Source organism: Parus major, chromosome 2, assembly GCF_001522545.3.
Source record: "Parus major isolate Abel chromosome 2, Parus_major1.1, whole genome shotgun sequence".
NCBI classification, from domain to species: domain Eukaryota; kingdom Metazoa; phylum Chordata; class Aves; order Passeriformes; family Paridae; genus Parus; species Parus major.
The window spans coordinates 43,436,211-43,460,007 of NC_031769.1; the positions used below are offsets into that span (position 1 = coordinate 43,436,211).

The window sequence follows — 23,797 nt, forward strand, 5'->3', positions numbered from 1 at the left end:
GTGGGGATGGGGCGGGGCTTCTGTGGCACAGTCGGGGGCGGGGCACCGGCGGGTGTGGGCGGGGCGGGAGCGGGGGTCGCGCGGCTGCGCGCCTGCGCTCCGCCCGCAGGGGGCGCTGGGAGCGCGCGTTGGGGAGCGGCCGGGGAGAGCGTCTCGCTGAGGGCGCGCGGGGCCGCAGGGAGAGACGGGAGGGGAACGTCGGGAATTACAGGGGAATAATGGGTTGGGAAGGACCTGAGAGAGCAAATAATCCCAGCCTTCCCTGCCACGGGCAGGGACACTGAATACCCTATAATCTATCCTGGCATTGAGCGCTGCCAGGGATAGGGCATCCACAACCTCCTTGGGCAACATGCTCCTCACCACTGTCACAGGAAAAAATTTCTTCCTAACATTAACCTAAATTTACTCTCTTTCAATTTGTGCCCATTCCTCTTTGTCCTATCACTGCAGTTCCTGACGATAAGTCCCGCCCTGGTTTCCCTGCAGGTCCCCTTCAGATACTTTGTACTGCGTTTGCAAGGCCTGGTTTGTGGTAGCTGGGGGGCTACAGAGGTGGTGCCTTCTTTGAGCAGCTACTAGACCCTTCTTCCATGTCCAGCAGAGCCAAACCCTGGCAGCTCCAAAGGTGGACTGGGCCAATTAGAAATGGCAATAATGCCTTTGTGATAATATATTTAAGAAGAAAGAAAACCAAAAAGTTGCTGCGCAGTGGTAATTGTGGCCAGAGAAGAGCGGAGTGAGTTGAGTTTTTCATCAACCGTCACCCCCAAGTCTTTCTCCACAGAGCTGCTCTCAATTGCTTCCACACCCAGCCTGGAGTTGTGTCTGGCATTGCCATGACCCAGGTGTAGGTTCTTGCACTTCACTTTCATTCTAGTAGCTTGTGGCTTCCAAGCTGTGGGCGAGGACATCAAATGCTCTCCTTCCAGAGCAGGGTCTGGAATTTTGTCCTTACATGTCCTTACAGTAAAGGTGCCCTGTGTTACTCTTGTATCTAACGCACTCTCCTGTGTTAGTCTTGGTATCTGCCTGCATCATGACAGGCATGATGTACTCATCCAATGGATCTCCATTCCATCCTTAGTGACCACAGTGGCTTGGTGCTGTTTGCATAACACTGACAATGCCTGTAGTGGGGGGAGTCATTCCATTAGAATATTTTCTTAGGAAAAGAGCTCACAGCATCATTAGGTTGGAAAAGACCTCTGAGATGATCGAGTCCATCCCATGACCCAACACCACCCTGTCAACCAGACCACGACACTGAAAGCCACATCCAGTCTGTCCTTAAACACCTCCAGGAATGGTGACACCACCACCTCCCTGGGACGCCCATTCCAATATCTAATCACTGAGGAAAGCACCAAAACCTGCTTGGAGTAATGCATGTTTGTTGGCATCAAACTTTACAGTGAGACCACATGATGGCACTGTAATCTTAAGGGAAGGGAAGTGTGTGCACAAGTCCACTGTAATTGTTATTAGATAGATTACCTAATTACTTAGGTCAGTATATACACTGGAATTCTTTTATATGCTTATTTATTTTAAAAACCACTAATATCACCTGATATCATTAATAGCACCTAAGAAAGGTGCTGTCAGTGGGGGAGTTTCTTAATTAAATCATGACAATGAATCCCTCAAGAAAATATAAAGAGAGAGCTCTATAAAGAGGAACCAACTAAATGTCAGTGCTTTTTTTCCACATGAAGCACCATTCTTAGTGTAAATCAATTCTCTGAAGTGTTCATTGAGAATGTGGTATGAGGATCAAGTTATCAGACCAGGCTGATGCTCAAAGCTGTCTAAAACCAGTTCAGAAGTCACCTGGCTATGGTGTCACCCAAAACTCTTGGCTGTTCCACTTCCTCAAAGAGATAGTTCAGTAACCTGTTTCTACTTGCAAAAAAGATCTATTGGCATCTAAGATCAGTTTGAATTGTCTGAGACACTGCATTTCCCATTGGTAAATATAAACAAAATCAAATGTAATGACTACCAAAATAGCATATTTATTATTAGATTATTAGTGACAAGCAGTTAAGAGCACTGGATTTATCTTGATGGTCCTGTGTTATTTGATTAAGCTGGTTCTTTGTCCACTGGTAAAACCCCAATTTTGTCCTGCCTGCTCTTTCAGTATTGTGAAGTGGAATTTATTTTCCTTTTTCATTCTACAGGGCTATTCCAAAAAAAAAAGGGGATGGAGGTGGGAAAGGATCAGAAGTCTAACAAAAAAGTTAACCAAATTTAATGGACAGTATAATAGAAGGTATTATTATAGTTATTGGCAGAGTCCTTAATTGAATGTACCAGCAGTGCAACCACATACTGTGTTTTCAATTGTCTCCTTGAACATGGATTGTCGCTGTTGGACACAAAATAAAGATGCTTGACTTCAGTTCAAAGGCAGAAGATCAGAAGGCTTTATTGTCTACTTTTTAGTACTTTTTATTAGGTGTTCTGATACAGACTTAACATGATTGGTAAAAGGGAACACCTCTCTAGTCCTATTGGTGGAACAAGAGAAACACCATCAGCACAGCTGTACAGATTTATTTTGAGAAACGTAAGTTATTTACAGAAATTGTCCTGGAAAGAAAGACTCCTGAGAAACCTTCCCTTGAGGAGAAATCAGCCACTGGCAGGCTGAAAACCTTTACAGACTCAGAAATATCAGGCTCACCGTGGATCACAGTTCATTGCAGTAGCTGAAGATGACTTGTTTTCATGTGCTGAAGTGTGATCCCTTTCCAGTGAAGTGATGAAAACTCTTGATTAGCTGCCGATCCACTAGGCCACCAATCTTAGTTCCACCTCCTTCCTCTGGAAGCTGCTTGTTGCTTAGAAAGATCCATGATTAGAGGTCCATGCTGTAGAAGGTTCAGGGCAGTTTTGACATGCCTCTCAGAAAGTTTGACAGTGTGCCCACACACATTTGGTTGTGTGCTTTGCTTCTGAAGGGCTGACAAAGATGCATTATTGTGTCTGGCATCAAAGCCCTCCCGAGAAAGTAGTTTCGTAAAGGCAAGGTGTTTTCAAGACCAAGCCAAAGTTCTTGTCAAGAGCAGAATAAAATATAAAATTGTTTTCATAAATGTATTCTATAAGTTAAAAAAGACAGCCTGATTAGGTGTGTATTTGTCATTACGCTGATCTATTTACGCATTTTAAAACCATATACGAAGTCCAGAAAGTAATTGCTGCACAGGGCCTTAAAGAAGAGTATGCAGCTGAAAACCTTGTAAATGAGGTTTGGTACTTCTGTTACACTTCCCATGTGGATGTAGTTCCAAAGTGTTCAAATGGTGCTTAGTATGACAAAATAAGTAACTCAAAACAAGTGGTTTGATAAATAAAGATTTCCCTATTTCACTCCTGCTTTCACAAGCACTTTCCACTCTAAAATTTCTTTGCGACTTCTTGGAACATTTGCTTCTTTGAAAATATTATTTAAAAGGCTATCTAGAGAAGTTGGGAAACAGAAATTGCCCTTCTGGGTAGGAACAGCAAACAAAAGAGTCACTTTTTATTTCCAGTCTCCAAACTTGTCCAATACCATCTGTCTTTGGGGAAGTATGAGAGCTGTTGGAAGGAGAACTTGGCCCAAATTAATTAATACTGTGATTATGGTATGTTCTTAAGCACCTGAGTAGCCCAATATTTATTTCATGTTTTCTATGTGTTCCTATGCTTTACAGGTTCTGATCTTTGTGGAGAATCAGTCACATTTAACCACCAGTCTTACTAATTTCTCTCTGTAAAGCTTTTTCTCTCTGTAAAACTCCTAAATGACAAAAACCCCATGGTCACAGCCCCCCAAATGATACCAGCTTCTAAAACAAAACAGATGCTCTATGTCCTTGACTCTGTAGTACAGGGAATAATTTTACTTATTCAGATGTTTTGTTAATTTGAATGTTTATAACATACACTTATCTCTAAAACATCTGTGTCAATCCAGTTCAGAAATAATTTTCACACCTCTAACACAGCTGTGGTTTGGCAGCCATTACGCCTACATTCATTTTTCTAAAGTTTTTCTCTTATGTAGGCTACAAAAATGGCAAAAATCACTGCACTAAAAAAGCTAAAACACTGTTGACTCACTCTTCATGTTTGATCCAACCCAATTAAAGCTCCATGTGAAATATTTTAATTTTAAAATACTGATACCACACTGATTAGTTATAGGACATTCGTTTTTTAGTGATAGCTCTATGAAATTATCTCTTTAGCATGAGTAGCATATAAAACAGCAGATGAGTAAAAGAGAGCCTTCAGAATAACAAACTCAACAGTCACTCAGGTATTAGCCCCTAATAGTTAAACTATTATGAGAAAGATCTAAGTGGTTAGGACTCAACCATACACATAGGAAAATATATCATGAAATATTAGAGTCCATTCTAAGTGTATAAAATTTTCCATTCCATGGTGTATGACAGACCTTAGTAATTTAGCATTATTTACAGAGATACACAACCAGACTAGTAAAAAATATGACTGAGACTAGGTTCAAATGAGTGAGATATCTTGTGTAATGTACAATCAAGAGATGTTTCCGAAGAACCAGTGCAACTTTATAACCTCTATTTCACTTAAAAAAATCTGTTAGCCTGCTAGCTCAGGCCCCCAACCAGGTAACTTGCTACATCCTTTTAATGTATTTACAAATACCCAAGTCTGTGAGCAAATGCAAACTTTGGTAAATATGTATTCTATGATTTTTTTTTTCTTTTTAGTTTTATAGCTTTTTTTTTTCTGTTTTTAGCTGCCTTAGAGACAATATCCAGGAGAGATTCAGCAGGCTTTTGTCACAGAGTTGATCTCACAAGTGTCAATTCCATTTTTTCACTAAACACAGTTTATAATGCAGCAGAAACTTCTTGTTCTCCAGTAGATTGTGTGTAGGTGGAGCTTGCTCGTTCAGCTGTGTCAGCATAGAAAACAGGACAGTATTTAGACAAGTGGACTGCAATCTGCTTTCGGAAAAAGCTGTGAAGATATTTCCTAAATTTTTCTCCAACGAAGGCGTAAATTACAGGGTTGATACAACAGTGGATCATTGAGATTGTTTCTGTCACTTGGATTGCTTTGTGAAGTTGACTATTTCCTTCACAAGTAGAGATGGAAAATGCACCTTGAAAATCACGCAAGAGAATGCAAATGTTGTATGGTGCCCAGAAAAAAAAGTAGATAATCATGATAATAAAAATAAGCCTGACTGCTTTATGTTTCTTCTCATTCCTGCATTGCAATAACGTCTTTATAATTTGTGTGTAGCAGCAAATCATGATTAACATAGGAATAAGAAGTCCCAAGATGTTCATTTTTAAGGTGAGGAATTGTTTCCATGTATTTATCTGCTCTGATGGATAATGAGCACTGCAGGTATAGCCTGAACTTTCCTTCTGAGTTTTGTGAAATACTACCCCAGGGACAGAAATAAGAGTAGCAACAGCCCAAGTGACAACGCTGGCGAGGATGCCGTAGGTGACTGTCCTGGCTTTCAAAGCAAACACCGCATGCACTATGGCCAGGTACCTGTCCAGGGTCAGCAGGATTATGAAAAAGATGCCACTGTAAAAGCCAAGGAGGTAGACACCTGACAGAATTCGACACAGCGCCTCCCCAAAAATCCAGTCGTGAACTGCGTAATAAGCCCAAAAAGGGAGCGAAAATACAAACAGCAGATCAGAAACTGCCAAGTTGAGCAGGTAGATGTCAGTCATACTCTTCAGCCTCTTGTATTTTACCAGGATAAGGACAACAAGCATGTTGCCTGTCAGGCCAAATATCACCACTAAAGAATAAAGAGGTGGCAAAAATTTTGCTGCAAAGTGCTTTTCCTCAGTTGCAGGGCAAGGTGTTGAATCACTATAGTCAAATTCTGTTGTCAGTGGCCAGTCAGTGAAGTCTGTGGTTTCATTTCCCATGGTGTATTGGTCTGGAAAGAAAGAATAAAACATTAAACTAGAGGAATCTCCAAGCTATGCAGTGAAGAGAATGAAACATGCTGATGTTCTCTTCTGAAATGAGTTTTTCTGATCAGCACAGAAGCATTACGATGTCAAGAAAATGAAATTACAGTGCTCCCAGGAAACTCATCCATACAGCTGTGGAGTCTCACTGCCTTGTTTTGGAAGTGTCATTTCCCACATCTACCTTGTCATGTGCACTTTTCCTCCTCAGCAGAGATTGTCAGCTGCCTGGCCTAACCAGAAACAGAGGAATGGTGGATTGAATCTGAGACATCCTGTTCTTGATTTAGGCACTGTGTGAGGGACTGATCTTCCCCTGCAAGGAGTCAGGGCCTGGGATGTGAGTGTGCAGCAGAGCTCTGAAAGCCCTCAGGCAAGTTCTGCTACACATTGAGAGCAGAAAAAGGCTTGTGACTGTGATATCAGCCCCTCCAGTCTCCAAAGTCTCCCCTTTTCCCAAGTCCCTGATAGGACTGTGAGTCAGATGCAGAAGCACAGATTTGTTTAACTTGATCTCTGAAAATCTCAGAGAACTGTCTTCTCACAGTCCTCCAGAGAACATGTAAAAATTCCTGTGTGTCCCATGAGAGGCTTGGCAGAGGATTTTGTGAAGACAGGTGTTGGAGGGACCAGAAGTGCTCCTGGTTACTTAGTGAGGAAGCACAATCGATGCCTTCCTTTGGTAGCCACTCAAAGAGAGCTCCTCAGTGTTTGGTTAAAGAGCTGCTCTGTCTTCCTGTGCCACCATGACTGCTTCTATCAGACACTTCATGGCAGACAGGTGGCTGCCCATGGCTCGGTGTTGGTTTTGAAATCAGCCTCTTCCTGGAAGTGTCATGCCTGTTNTGAACTTTCCTTCTGAGTTTTGTGAAATACTACCCCAGGGACAGAAATAAGAGTAGCAACAGCCCAAGTGACAACGCTGGCGAGGATGCCGTAGGTGACTGTCCTGGCTTTCAAAGCAAACACCGCATGCACTATGGCCAGGTACCTGTCCAGGGTCAGCAGGATTATGAAAAAGATGCCACTGTAAAAGCCAAGGAGGTAGACACCTGACAGAATTCGACACAGCGCCTCCCCAAAAATCCAGTCGTGAACTGCGTAATAAGCCCAAAAAGGGAGCGAAAATACAAACAGCAGATCAGAAACTGCCAAGTTGAGCAGGTAGATGTCAGTCATACTCTTCAGCCTCTTGTATTTTACCAGGATAAGGACAACAAGCATGTTGCCTGTCAGGCCAAATATCACCACTAAAGAATAAAGAGGTGGCAAAAATTTTGCTGCAAAGTGCTTTTCCTCAGTTGCAGGGCAAGGTGTTGAATCACTATAGTCAAATTCTGTTGTCAGTGGCCAGTCAGTGAAGTCTGTGGTTTCATTTCCCATGGTGTATTGGTCTGGAAAGAAAGAATAAAACATTAAACTAGAGGAATCTCCAAGCTATGCAGTGAAGAGAATGAAACATGCTGATGTTCTCTTCTGAAATGAGTTTTTCTGATCAGCACAGAAGCATTACGATGTCAAGGTGTGAAAGACAGTGAAATTACAGTGCTCCCAGGAAACCCAGCTATACATCTGTGGAGTGTCACTGGTGCATGTTGGAAGTGTGCTCTATGTAGTTTCCCATATGTACACTGTCTTGTGTGTTTCCCCTTCTCAGCAGAACCTGTCAGTTGCCTGACCCAGGGGGAGAGGATGGATGAGTTTAATGAGTTACGGATAGTTTGGGGCTCTTGTGCTCATCAGTGGCTTTCTAGAGGAGTGTAGAAAGTCAGGAAAGCAGCCTCAGGAAAGCACAGTGTCTGGAACGCAGAGCGTAGTCTTGCTTCTCCTCAGGATCTGGCCACCTGCTCATCATGTCAGTCCATCCTGTAGCCCTTACTCATGGAGGACCAGGCACTGGTCATGTGTAAATGGTGCCTGCAAAGGCACTGTGACATGGGTAAAAAATAGCTGACTTCATGCACTTCTTCAGGTTGCTTCAAGTGACATTCTGGGAGTCCTAATGCCCGTGGGAATTAGGACAGTACTAAACATACCCACCTGTGCTATTGTGGGTGGTGAAGAGTGGAAAGTCAGCTCTGTTGGTCTGGGTTAAAATGGCAAACACTGGCTCTTTTACAGAGCCTAGGGCAGGTGTAGGCAGGTGTAGGCAGTGGAAGTGTGCTGGTTTCAGCTCTGGAGTGAAATTGATGCACAGTCCTGTAGAGAGAACAGACAGACAAAGACCTTAGCAAATGATGCAAAAGATGAGAGTTGCTGTAGGAGTGGCCTCTTGTATCTGTCTCTGTTGTGGCATCTTCCTGTCAGCTGAAAGGCCTCTCCACTGCTGTTTGGGGATGTAAGGAGTTTTGATTCCTTGTTTCAGTAGTTGTTTACAGCCCTTATTCAGGAGCTGCAAAGTTTAGATTGGTAGTGTGTCTTGGAGGGAGCACAAAGGCAAAAGGCAGATATGGCCATAGCTAAGACTATGCACTACATTTCTTCATGTGATATTGTTCTTCACCCTTTGTCAGTCAGTGTTTCCAGTAAGGCAACAGAGAGGAACTGCAAGGGTTGTGCAAACTCTCTGTCCCTTCTGTTTTGGTTTAAGGACTGTTGGAGGCACTGGATTTCCCCTGCAAGAACGAGTTTGGGTGGCAGCCCCTCCAGTCTCCAAAATCTCCTCTTTTCCCAAGTCCCTGATAGGACTGTGAGTCAGATGCAGCACAGATTTGTGTAACTTGATCTCTGAAAAGCTCAGAGAACTGTCTTCTCATAGAGAACATGTAAGAATTCCTGTGTGTTCCATGAGAAGCTGGGCAGAGGATTATGTGAAGACAGGTGTTGGAGGGACCAGAAGTGCTCCTGGTTACTTAGTGAGGAAGCACAATCGATGCCTTCCTTTGGTAGCCACTCAAAGAGAGCTCCTCAGTGTTTGGTTAAAGAGCTGCTCTGTCTTCCTGTGCCACCATGACTGCTTCTATCAGACACTTCATGGCAGACAGGTGGCTGCCCATGGCCCGGTGTTGGTTTTGAAATCAGCCTCTTCCTGGAAGTGTCATGCCTGTTCTTAGACAAAGGCAACAGAGTGCTCCCGATGCAGAAGAGTTCAGGCAGTGCGTCTGCCCCAGCTTGCTGTGTGATCCCTCATGTGTGAGCACTCATGTCATGCACCAGAGTTCATTCCTTCCCTGAATGCACTTTTTTCAGTGGTGTGGTCTGCCCTGTGTGATTGCAGGCATCTTTTTCAGAGACCACACTCTCAAAACCACCACCATTTTGTTCTTGAACTCAAAGAGTTCAAGAACTCTTAGACTTGAGCTCTGCAAGTCTAAATATCACTGGAGAAACTTAGCCTATGGCTGGAGTGACTGAAAGATAGGCCCCTGCACTGCTTTTTGGACAAGTGGTCCATTCTGAGTTAGAGCTTGCCAAATTCCCTAAGCATCTCTTTGTGTAGATAAAACCTCTCAGGAGTAAGGAGTAAGTATTTTCTGCTATAAAAACAGATTGCTTAAAATGCCAGCATCCCTAATCTGTGTCAAAGTGGTTGAATTAGCTAAACCTAAACTGAGGTCTTGGGGAAGAGGCTATTTGCTAGGTCTCTGGCCTCAGAAATGCCAGCTCCTGATGGAGATTCTTATGGTGCACAATGTAGATATGCATCTGCCCCAAAAGAGGAAGTTTTCTTGGAGCAAAATCTGCACCTTGTACAAAAAGAAATGCTGCTTTTGCAAAACATTTTCCTGCTCTTTCCCCAAGTTTTTGAGTCTGGCTGCCAGCTCTGCTCCTAAGAATAATAAGGAAGATGACTTCCTTGTTCATTACTTTGGTATGTTGAGTATGGTGTAAAGTTTTCTTTTGGAGAATGAGGAGTAAGAGAAAATTAGCAAATTGTTGTTTGCTAATGCTAATTGTTTGTGTCTCAGCTTTGCCTGGATACAATTTCTTGATAACAAATAAGTTCTGTCAGCCTTTTCAAAGGCTGTCTTTTAGGAAACTCTGGCAATCTCTGTGAAGCAGTTTTTTTCCATAGTCATACTATGTAGTTATTACAATGCGGCAGTAATGGTTTTGTTGGTAAAGGAAGTGGCTGTGGCTCCGTCTGTTGTCAGTAAATAACTTGATTTTAAAGTAGCTAAGGGTTTATATTTCCTAAGTACTTTCAGCAACACTTAAAAAAAAGTGAGTTTATAGAACACTCTTTGGTATAAAATATTAAATTCTTAACTTCAAAACATGATGAGACTTGGTCATTGCTCAATTAAATATTTAAGATTTACTTCAGCTAGACCTGCTAGATCCATGTTGCATGCCCTTACAGTACATCCCAGCACATAGCTAAATATCCTCATTTACAATGTGTCAGTCAGCCATGCTGTATACTAGGATTATGGGATGAGTGCCAGACCTAGCACTTTCTGTCTTGCTCATTTTGCACCTGTGGGATGGTCATGCTTAAATATGGGTATGAAAAACAACCAAGTCATCAGCCCAGAGTGAGATTTTGTGAATAGGTGATCGATAGGATTCGTGCAATTATCATAGCAAAATGCTGCCTTGATATTACTGTGATTCTTTTTTACTGTGTATTCTTTTTGTGACAGACCCTTCTTCCCATCAACTGTTATCTCAATGCCTTCCTTCTTTTTCCTCTGCCTTCCTGGAATGACTGCTACATCTTCCCTGAATCTTGTATTCTTCCTTACAATCCTTTTTGCATGCTTAAGTTACAGCTCTCACTTTGAGCAATTGCTTCTGCTAACCAAGCCCCATTCCTCTAGCCCAGCCCTTGCTTCAGAAGTCCCTCTGCAAAACTATTTACTACTTTGAATTGTGTATAGTATCCAGCACATGCTGACAACAGAGACAAAAAATACTAATTTGGAAACAGAAAAAAGGAACTGTAAGCAGGTTTGTGTTTTATCCTATAATCTTGATGTTTTAGAAGACACTGTTGGCTACTGGCTAGAATATTTCACTGGGTTAATCAGTTCACCTAACTAGAGGGATCTGAGCTTATATTTCATGATCATTAAAAAAACCCCAAAAGGTAGTCAACAAATATCTCTGAAGAAAGGATATTTAAAAAAAAGTTCTATATTATTTTGATTATAGTTTAAATAAATGCAATATTTCTAGAAACCTGCAATCTGCTATACAAATTATGTTGCTCTGCTCGAGAGTCATGCATTTTTTAAAAGAAAGGCTCACCATAGGAAAGATGAGTAAACTCATGTCACTGTTTCATGCTGAGTTTCAGGTCACAGCTTTCTGTGTTTTAAGAGGCAAAGATTTTATTAAAGTCAGTTTCAGTTCATTTGCATAGTCCCATAAAATGGTAGTAATTATAAGACTGTGGCAAATGGAGGTAAAGGGCTAAGTTATGCTGCATGTAAACAGGATCCAATGAGTCAGTGTCTAAAATACAGCACTAGTTTTTCTTTAATCATCCTGTAAGAAGCCTGAGTACTCTTAAATAACTCAACATTCAAACAACTGTTTTGTGTTGATGGAACAGTTTTAAAATCCATATTTCCATCATTGCATAGAATTATCAGAGACAAAATCAGGGAGGCGTACTCCACTTTGTTTCTTACTCAGATCAATCACTAGAGATTTATTTCTTTCCTTACCTCTGCTCAAGTATTTCAGTGATTTTGTCCTTTAAAACTAGTATATTCCATTTAACATATATTATGCATTTTGCCAGGGTAATTTTTAAAGATGAGTACACTGGCAGGATTCCACTAGTATGTTTCAATTCAGACATTATATTACCTAAGTAGCTACTTAATGTTAAAGAAAAAAAAAAAAGAGGTAAATATGACTTACTGTGTATCTTATGGTGCAGGTGATATCTTGTATTATTACCACAGGAGTAATGCTAAAATGACTTGTCTGTCACAAGATGAAGGTCAAAAACATCTCTTCCTGTGTGAAGAAGGATGTATCAGTTTGAAAACTTCTAGCAAAAAAATCTGTTCTCATTTAAAAAAAAAAATAATGAAGGAGCAGTTCTCTGGTTCTCTTTTTTATAAAAATGGGTCATCAGACGTTACTTTTCTAAAACTCTTGAGACATGCAGATATGTTGAAATTCTTGAGGATCCTCCTAGGAGCTGAAGTTTCACAACCAACAGCTGTAGGTTTAGAAAAAGGGTTCATATAATTATTTTATCATTTTCTTTTAGCTAACCTGTTTGAATCAAGAACAGTTTACATGCAGTTAATCCCTTTACATTTTTTAGCCATTAAATTGATTTTATGTTTTTCTGTTCTTTTTACAAAATGTAGAGCCTTTGAATAAAGTTTCTGCTTCTATTCAGAATTACCTGCTCTGGGTTAATTCAGAATTACTTTCTTGCTCTGAGTTGCAGTCCTTATATTTTGGTTGATGAATCCTGTTTTTCTTTCACCCAGTCTTCTGGACTGAATTTTTTATTTTAATCCCTCTCATAAGACTGTGACTTAGTCTGTGTAGTGAGCCTGGCCTTTTAAACAGCACTGTTACTTACGTTTTGGAATTAAACTTTAGAAAAGCCTGATAAAATCTGATCTCTTATCAATTTCCTTCCTCATAGCTGATTCCTCTGATTTTATAGTTAAGCTGCACTACGAGTAGATTTCTATATCCTTCCTGGACATCAAAGAAATGACAATAGAGGTAAGAAAAATACAGAAAGCAAGAAAAGGATGGTGCCTTACCAAATGGCAGAGAACCCCTGAGAAGATACCTGATAAAGTACAACCCCCTGCCTCACCTTGACATCTCTTGGTAGGGTCTGGAGGATCTCATCCCATCAGTGAAGCATTAAGGAGATGGCTTTTCTGCACTCCTTGGTGTCCTTAAAAGATTTTAAAACACAAAATCCACAAAAAAACACAATGATGTCTTTGGATGCTGCCATTCCTTAACAGAAGTCAAGGGAATCACAACTTGTGAGTTACCCCTCAGATCCATGAGGAGACAGTAAAGAGTGAAAAGCTCACTCTCTTTTCCTTGTCAACCCTTCTCTGCATGAGGGACTAATTTTTATTCCATAGTACAAATTGATTTTTCTGTTCCTTTCCTAATCAGCTGTTCCAATGAGGTCTTTAAAGGCTGGAGTCTCAAGGTCAAAATTAAAGGCCCCTGAAAGGTATTCTAAGGTTATGTTAGCTGCAGCATGCTTTTTGGACTGACTATATTAGACCCTTTACACAGTCAGCAGAAAAAAATAGCTGATTCTAATACTGTTTCCACTACACTTACAAGTTCCCAATTACTGCCTTGCTTTCCTGAATAAAAAATTCTGATTTCATACTGAATGCTTATAACTCTGAAATAAGGTATCATGTCAAATTACTTTTTCAATATATAATTTCTAAACAATTCACATACTAAAATTAATAGATATCTTAAGTATCTCTTTGTGCATTGGTTGCTGTATATGTTACTTAACCCACTGGAGACTCTAAACCCTTTAATAATTTCACACCATTAAAACAGAGGAAACAGTCTCAAACCTGTTGCTGGACTTGCCTAGTTTTCATCAAGCTTTTTAGTTCTGAAACATGCTCCTGAGAAACTTGCCCACAACATTCTGCCTAACAATAACAACAAGTACCACTACTACATAAAACTAAGACTTGTAGTAGGCTGGTCTTCAGAAATTGTCCCTTGTTCCCACAGATTCATTGGCTTTATTAATGTGTTTGATTTTGTTGATTATAGCTTTTAGTTTCCATAGCTCAGTCTGGTCAGCAAACACAGTGTGGCATGTTATTTACTGATGAAGAGTATTGCACACCAACAGAGGGCCTCTGCCACTCATGATTATAACAGCTCAATAAGGGGAATGCACTGTCTGCTCAGCAGCTGCATCTTACAGCTGGATGAGAGACTCCCCAGAGAGAGTGTGAATTGCTGTGGCACTAAGCAGCCCAAGTACTGAGTTGTGTGACTGTATTGTCAGCACCTGCAGGATATCTACAATTAGCTCTACCCAGCTGCAGATAAGTGCTTGGAGGTCAGATTTGGTCAGAACTTGCATCAGGCTGTAGGCAAGCTCAATCCCCTTCTGCTGTTTGTGGGGCAGTGGACGATGTGCTGTTCATCAGTGCTGTTAGGACAACATCGTTCCTGCAGGAATTGGTCTCCCATCCAGTATAAAATTTTAACACACTATCTGACTATCTTGATGCTGTCTCACCTCCTCTTCCCTGCTGCCTCTATCTTGTGTGTGTGAGCACAGGTATGGACAATGCAAGCACCACATCCATTGTTGTAAGTCAGATTTTTTTTCAGCTTTTCTCAATCTCTTTCCAAGCATTTCTTTGAATAAGTGTACTGCTGCTTGTCATGAACGCGAGTGGCTTTTAAGAATTTTTACCTAAGTTGAACCTCATCATTTTACCAAGAAATTGAAGCTACTGTTCAGTAACAAAAGTAATGATTCAGTGGGTTGATATAGCTTTGAATTTTACCTATCATGGTCTTCATTCAGAGATGAGTTGGAGTTATGTTTAGTGGTGTGATGCTCCTTCCCTCCGTAAATATATTCCTGGAAAGGAAGTGAGCTACATTCCCCACCTGTGGGACTCAGGTTGATGTAAGTGTGCAGCCATGTACACTGTCAAGTCAAGCTGCATTTGTCAGTCTTTCCTATCCAATGGCTCATCTTTGATTCATCTTTACAGTAATCAGCCCATCACACTGAAGTGTTTGAGTGGTCCCACGGAGATGCTGTAATTTACCTGAGATTTACACCGGTACCAAATTGGCTATAGGGACGCATACCAAAAACTCATGTACCACTGTGATACACAAGTGTCACCAAGTATAAGTATGGGTATAGAAACGTGAAAATTCAACTAACAGTTTCTATTCAAGTTATTGCAAACTTGCACCACCTGAAGAAAGGCTGTGGGGGAAGAAGGAACCCTGGGACAGAATGACAAATACCTTTCTTAGATATACACAGTGTGATAGCGCACAACAGTTTTATTAAAAGTCTATCACTGCAGCAATGGTTAATCTTTTTCATCTGGAGGTCAAACGAAGACAAGTGAACATGAATCAGATGAATCTTATTACTTGTTCTATCCACATATGTGTCCAAACTAGGTTAGTATTAGCATGTGTTTTATTTCATCAGTAACAAGTGCCTTTGTCTTGAAAAGGCTGAATAAAGACGTCTGGTTCAAACTACTTTATTGCTTAAGCTATTTTTCTTATCGGCCTTCTCTTTCAGGCTCTAAAGTTCTGGTGACTCATCATTTGAGCTACCATCACATCTGTGAGGTGTATTCTTTTGGGGAGAAGAGGGGAAAGGCACGATGTACCACACCCTAAGATTTCTATCATAGAGACTAGTAAAAAAACCAAAACACATCACACATAGGTGTAAAAGAGGATGGGTTACAAAACCAAATTCTGGAAGCCGCAAGCATTTCTAAAGCCGATGAACATTTCCTGACGTTGTTGTTTATTGTCAATAACATCAAAGGTTTGGAGCTTTTTCTCCTATAATTCTTAGGCTGTCTGTTTGTTTCTTCTTTGTAAATCTGACACATACGTAATTACACATTGCAGCACATCCTATCTCTATTGTCATGGTATTGTTTTTATTTTGACTTTCTACAAGGTGCTCTTACTGAACTATGTTTCCTTATACAGCGAGGAAGAGAATATTGCTTCCTTCTACTATTTTTATCCAGGTTTCTGATGTATGCTTTCCCCATTTATAGATAAAGAGTTGTTATTATACAATAGATTTTACTTTTGGGCCACAGTTATGCATTTCACAAAATTTCATCTCTCAGAATCTCATTTTTACATATGCCTATAATTCACACACCTTGGGGTTTTTTTTTCAGGTACATTTATAGTATATAAATTCTAGGTCTAGAGTTTGGTGTTTTGGGGTTATCTCGTCTGTGCATTGGATAGGTTCTTCCTGTTTACCTGTAACTCCTGGACCTAGTTATCAAGCAGGGGAAAATCACACACCAAATTTCTTCCCAGTGAAAACTAGGTCATACAGAGGGTGAACAGAGTCTGATGACAAAGTATATGCCAGTAAGGCAATAAAGTAGCTTGAAAGAGTTAAAAAATCACTGAAGTATAGTACAGGATAAGTAAAAGAGCTTAGGAAAAATGAAGGAAAAACCAAACATGCAGGAACCAAAATCTATAACCTGAGAAGTAAGAACAGGAGGACACTATAAATCAAGCTACAAAGAAAATGAAACTGTTGAAAAAGCCAAAGAAGTTTGCTTAGTCATTAACAGAGTTAAATACCTGCCTACAGACTATGATTGCCTCTTACTCACAAAATCCCCTTCTTCACAGAGCATGCAGGGTAAAGGAAGTGTACACTCCCTTAAATGGAGATCAGAGAATGCAAAGCCAAGCTCTTCAGCTTTAGATTGGTACACGTGTGGAAAATGCTGATTTTTGTTTTTGTTCAAAGCATATAAAAATGAGCACTTGACATTTTGGAGGTGTGTTAGCTTTGTGGATTCACCTTCTCTGCCCAGATATAAACAAAAAAAGTATCTCAACTGTATGTGTGAATCAGCTTCTTGCACCAGGTGAAAGAATCCATGTTCAGGACAATACCAGCCCCTAGAAACCATAAAGTACTTTTGAGAGTCAAAGATTAGATATAGTCTATAATTTGCCATACCTTATAGTAGCGTCCCTGCAAGGTATATCCAGATGGCTCTTTTGCTTCCACCCATTTGCTTTCCATTCCATTCAAAAAGTCTGGTATCAGGATAGGTCATGTTATTTGTGTTGTGTGGATAGCATCCTACCGGCACAACTGTGTAGACAGTTCTGGAGAGCTGAGCATTGCTTGGAGGTTTGTGCAGTTTTGCATATTGGCCTATGTTTCTAAAAATGCTGCCCTCCTCTGTCTCGGTGCCCCACCTTCCCAGGAACAGTCATTCCAGACTTCAAACACTCAAACCAAGATTTCTCGCTCTGTCACCAGACGTACAAAACATCTTGGCAGTTACACAAACTTGGACAATCTTTTTTAAAATCCTCCTATTCAATTTTTTTCATAAAGTACAACTCCTAGTAGGGAAGTGTCACCAAAATATAGGTACAAAGCAATGCTTGCACCTCTTTGTTCTGGCTTGGTTGCTATAAATATTCTAAATGCACCAGAATTTTCCGGTTTGTTATTTTTCCTCTGTTAGCTTAAAATCTTTTATTACTTTATTAGGCAGTAATGCTTCTGAGGCCCCAGTGACCACACCAAACACTTCCTTGTGAAGGCCAGTATGCATCAACAGCTGAAAACAGTAGCAAAATTAAATTTCAAAATAAGCAGTATCTGCCTGTTGTGCCATTTAACCTGGTCAGCGTCATGTTATTCTCCTGGCACTATCTTTGTTTCTAATTAACTACAGCAAAATACCATGTAAATTGGTCCTTATATTCTTTGTATTTATTCCTCCTGTAATTTTCACTGGAAGGAGGGATTTTTATTTTGGAGCTTCATAACTGGAAGTCCTTCTTATATAAACCTCTTAAGGGTCTGCTTAAACCTTATCTACCTTTGGTCTTCCCATTTGTTTGGCTAGCATTTTTTAGTGTCTGTTAGGGCTAATAAAGTCATTCTCTCACTTTTTTCTATTTATCCATTTCCATCTACTCCTGTTCCTTTATACCCCGTTTTCATTTATCTTATATAAAATATGGACACATAAGGTTACTGTTGGTTTAACAAACAAGAGAGTCTTATGAAAAGAACGTCCCTATGTACTGGTTACCGAAAGTTTCACTATTTCTGTTTGTCCATTATATACTTACCACAGACAAACCAGTGGCAGTGATTATAAACCTGGTGGTTTCTGGTGAGTGCAGCACTTTACCACATATGTGTACCACATATGCACTTTAGCCCCTTAGGAAGTTTGCCTGACAGTTGGCAGAGTTATCTTTTGCTATGTGGGATATCCCTCCCTACGTGTTTCTGGACACATGGCAGTAACATCTCCTAACAGGGAGATTGGACTCTGTCATGTTCAGTGCATGAACTTGACTGTGTGATTGGTTTTGGAGCTGTGTGCAGATACTTGTCTGTGGCATGTGGCCATTCTTTTCACAAGCATGCTGAAAGCCCAGGCACCATGCTATCTCTTTAGGAGTTCCATGCCAAAAGTTTTGAACTTGCAAAAATTTTCACTTAGCTGTTCAATATTTGTTGTAAAGCAGCAGCTACTTGTGGTGCTCAAAAAAATTTGTCTTGAATCTGTTTGATGTTCTGGTGAGACTCTCTCAAATGCTTGCTTTTGTCCCCTCAGTATCTCACCAGAGAAGCTCAGATGCCTCACAACCACTGCAGTGGTTCTTCCTTGTGTTAGTTTCTTTGCTATACAATCCTGGCGTATTGGTAAATCCTTGCCATTTTCCTCACATACCTCTAGTTCATCGCACAGTTTGGGTGCATCTGCCTATGTCTCTAGCTCTTACATACACACTGTGTCTTCATCTCAATGTTTTTCCACTGCACCCTTGAGTTATGGAATGTTTGTCTCTCATATGTAAAATTTCTACCACTTCTCTGCAGAGGTGACATGAGTTCTCTTTCATGGGGGCTGCAAACCTTGTTAAACCTTCCCCAAGAGAATATCCATCCCTCTGTGACCAGACTGCTTGAAGTCCTGCTAGCCTGATTTGAGGCTACCTGGCCTGTGGCTGTACAGTGGTGCAGCCCCATATGACTAAGACCCAAAAACTGCCACAAAACTGTCTAGAGCCCTGCATGTCTCAGTGCAAAGCTGCAATGAAGAACCAAGGATTATCCTGCTTGGGTATGTAACAATAGGATAATGTTTAAGTTTAGTTCATTTGTGTTCCTGCAGCACAAAATAGAAGATTGAAATCAGACCTAAATAAATAAATAAATAAAAAGGGGGTGTGGTTATAGAATTTAGCTTATCCCATGGTGGACAGATGAGAAGGTGTGGATCATAGGCTGAAAAAAAGGAATGGGCACAATGAAGCAGGGAGAATGGCTGGGTGAAGCAGAAGCATACTTCCACATTGAACTTTGAGGGCTTAAGTTCCTTACACATAAAACTTGGGACAACAAGCAACTTCTTTGTCTGGCATTACTCCACACTGCTTGTGCGGGATCATTCTATATGGTGCAACGAGATCTCAAATTTGCTGGAGAAATTCTATGGAGAATCCTAGTTTTATCCCAATATTAGAAGAGGGACATTTTGTATTCCCACTCTTTCTCTATTTATAACACACACAACCCTACTTCTCCAAATCTCATCCATTTAAAATCTGTGGCCCCAGACTTTTTCCAAAGCTATTGTAGGTCACTCTTATAAAGTTTTCTGATGAATAAAAGCTGTCCCAGCTTCAGAAGCTTCTGGACTGGGACAATAATTCTCTGTTTGCTTAGGTTGAAGTGTGGTATTGCAAGTGCCCATGTGTCTTTTTCCCATCTCCACTCTGAGAGCAGAACAAATGCCATTTTGCTTACAGAGGAGAACATGGGCTACAGGGTATACACAGATTTCCAGACACTGATTTTATTAATTCCACTGCATTAACATGAAAATGGGAAGAAATTTAATTCCAGCAAGATAAGGATTTGCAATTAAACACAGCAGTAGAAATATCACCATTACAGCAGGATTTGTGTTGCACTGAACTAATTTATGCTTTAAAATTATAAAGGTACTTTCACATTGTTTCAGTAAAGATAGTAGAAAAGAAAGGAGAACTATTTTGTCCAAGCAAGAAAGTTTACTGTGAGGATAGTTTTTTGTCTTTTGTGTAGTCCATATGTGGCTATTAACCTCACAAGGTTATAATAGCTGGTAGGATAAGAGAAGCAGTGCCTGTGTATTTTGAGGCAAGAGGAAGAGTATTTGTACCACCTAGATTAAGGCATCTGATACCCAAATTAAGATGCTGGCATTTTCAGGTTCCTTCCACAGCTGGACAGTTAATCTTTCCCTGAGACTATTTAAATCCCATAACTGCTCCTAGCTTAGGCAGTTCTTATTCTCTGCTAACCACTAAGGAACCTTGAAGAGATTTGCTGTTAATTTAGGCATCTGCATCACATGCCTGACATTAAATAGTGTGGAACTCCCTCTGGTGTCCTTGCTGGAGATTAGTTGAACCTGCCCCTCCAGATTTCCATGAGCAAGTCCTTGCACACATGAGCAGTGCCCTTCCAAGGAAATTGTGAAAAAACCAGAACGACATCTCACTTGCATAGAGTGCTTGCCTACACTTCTTTACAATTTGAAGTAGGAAATTGTCTGCTATGCTCCTCTGTCCGCTTCTTTGCTAACCCCATGTCCCTAGAATTCCCTTCTTTTGAAGGGAAACTCTTAATAGTGGAGTAAATATATGGCCAAAGTACACCAGTGAGCCAATGGAGTTGAGTCCTCAATCAGCATGCAGTTCTCATCGAGGCACCAGTTGGCTAGAGGCACTCTTCTCCTGGGAAGGCAGGAAGGAATGCTTTGCATGGATTTTGCAGTTCCAAGGCCACTGTCATCCTAGAAGTGTATCCCAAAAGTAAGGCTTCCTGTGTGTGCAAAGAGCATGTTTTTCCTGTGCAGGAACTGAACTTAACACACCAGTGTCATGTGTTGCCATGAAAACTCTTCTTCTGCACATGATTTACCTGTCCAGAACTAGGTAAGCCTGCTCTCAGTACTGTATTCACATCCTTCAGAGGGTCCTGATATTTTTCTCATGCAGAAACTTGCATAGCACATACCAAGGTAATTTTCATTCTGGTCTTGTAGATCTTTGCTGAAAGGTCTTTACTGGTTTAGTGTTTTGCTTGGTTTTTTTTGTTGGAGTGATATGACTTGTCAGAAACAAGCTCACACTTTTTAGGAGTGCATCATTGCCTTGTGCAATCAGTAAACTTGGTGTGTGCAGTTTCTTGAAAAACTGTACCCACAAAAATTGCATTGCTGATTAAAAGCACACTTTGGAAAAAGTCAGCAACTGAACGGTGATATGGCAGACATAAAATTAAAAACCAAAAATCAAAATGCTATAACTTAGTTATAACTGTTAAAGGATTATGTTTAAAAATGACTGCACTATCAGAAAAACAGAAAAATCCTTGGGTTAAACGGTCCCAGTAAGATCTTGTGAGATGACCTATTACCCTTTAGATTTTCAATATTTTATTTCCCCCTCAGTAAATCTCAGTGGACAGATTTTTGTAAAAAAGCACACATATTCGTCTGGGCCCTGTTTAAAACTTGATGTGACCCAGCTATGCAGTTAATGTTTCCTGGAGAACTCATTGATTCACTTAGTTTAGCAATGGAAAATGCTGTAATCTCAGGGGGCAGTTGACCACAAGAATAGGGGGTCATACAGTTTTCAGTAGTGGTCAACACAAAGATCTTAAATAGTGTCAGGTACTCCTTAAGGCAAAGCAAGTGATGCAAAATTTGCTAACTAATGTTCTGATGTAATGTATTTTTACAGTCCAATAGAGATGTCGTGCTCTGCAGTGGATTGTGTGAATGTGGAACTGGCTCTTTCCAGTTTTTCACGATAAAGACTTGGACATTTTTTGCAAAGGTGAGGTGCGACATGCTTTCGGAAAAAGGTATAAAGATATGCCCTAAATTTTTCTCCAATGAAGGCATAAATTACAGGATTGATGCAACAGTGGATCATTGAGATTGTTTCTGTCACTTGAATTGCCTTCTCCAGTTGGCCTTTAAGTTCACAATTTGGGATGAAAAATGAATTTTGAAATGTATGCAAAAAAGAAGAAATATGGAATGGTGTCCAGAAGATGAAGTAAAAAATCATGATTACAAAAATAAGTTTGACTGCCTTCTGTTTTTTCTCATTCTTAGATCTCAATAATGTTTTTAGAATTTGTGAGTAACTGAAAATCATAATGAGCATTGGAACAATAAGTCCCAGAATGTTCATCTTTAAAATAAAAGAGTACTTCCAATTTATAGTGGAATCACTTGGAAAATGAGCACTGCAAGTACTATGTGAACTTTCCTTCTGAGTTTTGTGAAATACTACCCCAGGGACAGAAATAAGAGTAGCAACAGCCCAAGTGACAACGCTGGCGAGGATGCCGTAGGTGACTGTCCTGGCTTTCAAAGCAAACACCGCATGCACTATGGCCAGGTACCTGTCCAGGGTCAGCAGGATTATGAAAAAGATGCCACTGTAAAAGCCAAGGAGGTAGACACCTGACAGAATTCGACACAGCGCCTCCCCAAAAATCCAGTCGTGAACTGCGTAATAAGCCCAAAAAGGGAGCGAAAATACAAACAGCAGATCAGAAACTGCCAAGTTGAGCAGGTAGATGTCAGTCATACTCTTCAGCCTCTTGTATTTTACCAGGATAAGGACAACAAGCATGTTGCCTGTCAGGCCAAATATCACCACTAAAGAATAAAGAGGTGGCAAAAATTTTGCTGCAAAGTGCTTTTCCTCAGTTGCCGTGCATGGTGTTGAATCACTGTAGTCAAATTCTGTTGTCAGTGGCCAGTCAGTGACGTCTGTGGTTTCATTTCCCATGGTGTATTGGTCTGGAAAGGAAGAAGAAAACATTAAACTAAAGGAATCTCCAAGCTATGCAGTGAAGAGAATGAAACATGCTGATGTTCTCTTCTGAAATGAGTTTTTCTGATCAGCACAGAAGCATTACGATGTCAAGGTGTGAAAGACAGTGAAATTACAGTGCTCCCAGGAAACCCAGCTATACATCTGTGGAGTGTCACTGGTGCATGTTGGAAGTGTGCTCTATGTAGTTTCCCATATGTACACTGTCTTGTGTGTTTCCCCTTCTCAGCAGAACCTGTCAGTTGCCTGACCCAGGGGGAGAGGATGGATGAGTTTAATGAGTTACGGATAGTTTGGGGCTCTTGTGATCATCAGTGGCTTTCTAGAGGAGTGTAGAAAGTCAGGAAAGCAGCCTCAGGAAAGCACAGTGTCTGGAACGCAGAGCGTAGTCTTGCTTCTCCTCAGGATCTGGCCACCTGCTCATCATGTCAGTCCATCCTGTAGCCCTTACTCATGGAGGACCAGGCACTGGTCATGTGTAAATGGTGCCTGCAAAGGCACTGTGACATGGGTAAAAAATAGCTGACTTCATGCACTTCTTCAGGTTGCTTCAAGTGACATTCTGGGAGTCCTAATGCCCGTGGGAATTAGGACAGTACTAAACATACCCACCTGTGCTATTGTGGGTGGTGAAGAGTGGAAAGTCAGCTCTGTTGGTCTGGGTTAAAATGGCAAACACTGGCTCTTTTACAGAGCCTAGGGCAGGTGTAGGCAGGTGTAGGCAGTGGAAGTGTGCTGGTTTCAGCTCTGGAGTGAAATTGATGCACAGTCCTGTAGAGAGAACAGACAGACAAAGACCTTAGCAAATGATGCAAAAGATGAGAGTTGCTGTAGGAGTGGCCTCTTGTATCTGTCTCTGTTGTGGCATCTTCCTGTCAGCTGAAAGGCCTCTCCACTGCTGTTTGGGGATGTAAGGAGTTTTGATTCCTTGTTTCAGTAGTTGTTTACAGCCCTTATTCAGGAGCTGCAAAGTTTAGATTGGTAGTGTGTCTTGGAGGGAGCACAAAGGCAAAAGGCAGATATGGCCATAGCTAAGACTATGCACTACATTTCTTCATGTGATATTGTTCTTCACCCTTTGTCAGTCAGTGTTTCCAGTAAGGCAACAGAGAGGAACTGCAAGGGTTGTGCAAACTCTCTGTCCCTTCTGTTTTGGTTTAAGGACTGTTGGAGGCACTGGATTTCCCCTGCAAGAACGAGTTTGGGTGGCAGCCCCTCCAGTCTCCAAAATC

The 23,797-nt window shown here is 40.9% G+C and overlaps 3 protein-coding genes across 3 annotated transcripts; all 3 read right to left on the minus strand.

Moving 5' to 3' along the window:
* Window positions 1-2,403: 2,403 nt before the first annotated feature.
* Window positions 2,404-5,982, minus strand: LOC107201049 (C-C chemokine receptor type 5-like). Its single transcript, XM_015620232.3, has one exon. The coding sequence runs from the start codon at window positions 5,976-5,978 to the stop codon at window positions 4,875-4,877; it is 1,104 nt and encodes a 367-aa protein (XP_015475718.2). The 5' UTR covers window positions 5,979-5,982; the 3' UTR covers window positions 2,404-4,874.
* Window positions 5,983-6,824: 842 nt separating this feature from the next.
* LOC107215712 (C-C chemokine receptor type 1-like) lies at window positions 6,825-16,800 on the minus strand. Its single transcript, XM_015652096.3, has 4 exons — window positions 16,642-16,800; window positions 12,733-12,816; window positions 11,805-12,111; window positions 6,825-7,384 (listed from the first exon to the last, which is right to left on the minus strand). Exon 4 carries the CDS (start codon window positions 7,371-7,373, stop codon window positions 6,825-6,827), a length of 549 nt encoding a protein of 182 aa, XP_015507582.1. The 5' UTR covers window positions 7,374-7,384; window positions 11,805-12,111; window positions 12,733-12,816; window positions 16,642-16,800.
* A 2,690-nt stretch (window positions 16,801-19,490) lies between these two features.
* On the minus strand, window positions 19,491-23,334 carry LOC107214296 (C-C chemokine receptor type 5-like). Its single transcript, XM_033511938.1, has 2 exons — window positions 23,178-23,334; window positions 19,491-22,531 (listed from the first exon to the last, which is right to left on the minus strand). The coding sequence occupies exon 2, from the start codon at window positions 22,518-22,520 to the stop codon at window positions 21,450-21,452; it is 1,071 nt and encodes a 356-aa protein (XP_033367829.1). The 5' UTR covers window positions 22,521-22,531; window positions 23,178-23,334; the 3' UTR covers window positions 19,491-21,449.
* Between the last annotated feature and the right edge of the window lie 463 nt (window positions 23,335-23,797).

What these genes read in the sequence shown, in the direction of transcription:
- LOC107201049 (XM_015620232.3), bottom strand. Translation starts at nt 5,978, where the DNA reads ATGTTTTATTCTTTCTTTCCAGACCAATACACCATGGGAAATGAAACC.
- LOC107214296 (XM_033511938.1), bottom strand. Translation starts at nt 22,520, where the DNA reads ATGGGAAATGAAACCACAGACGTCACTGACTGGCCACTGACAACAGAA.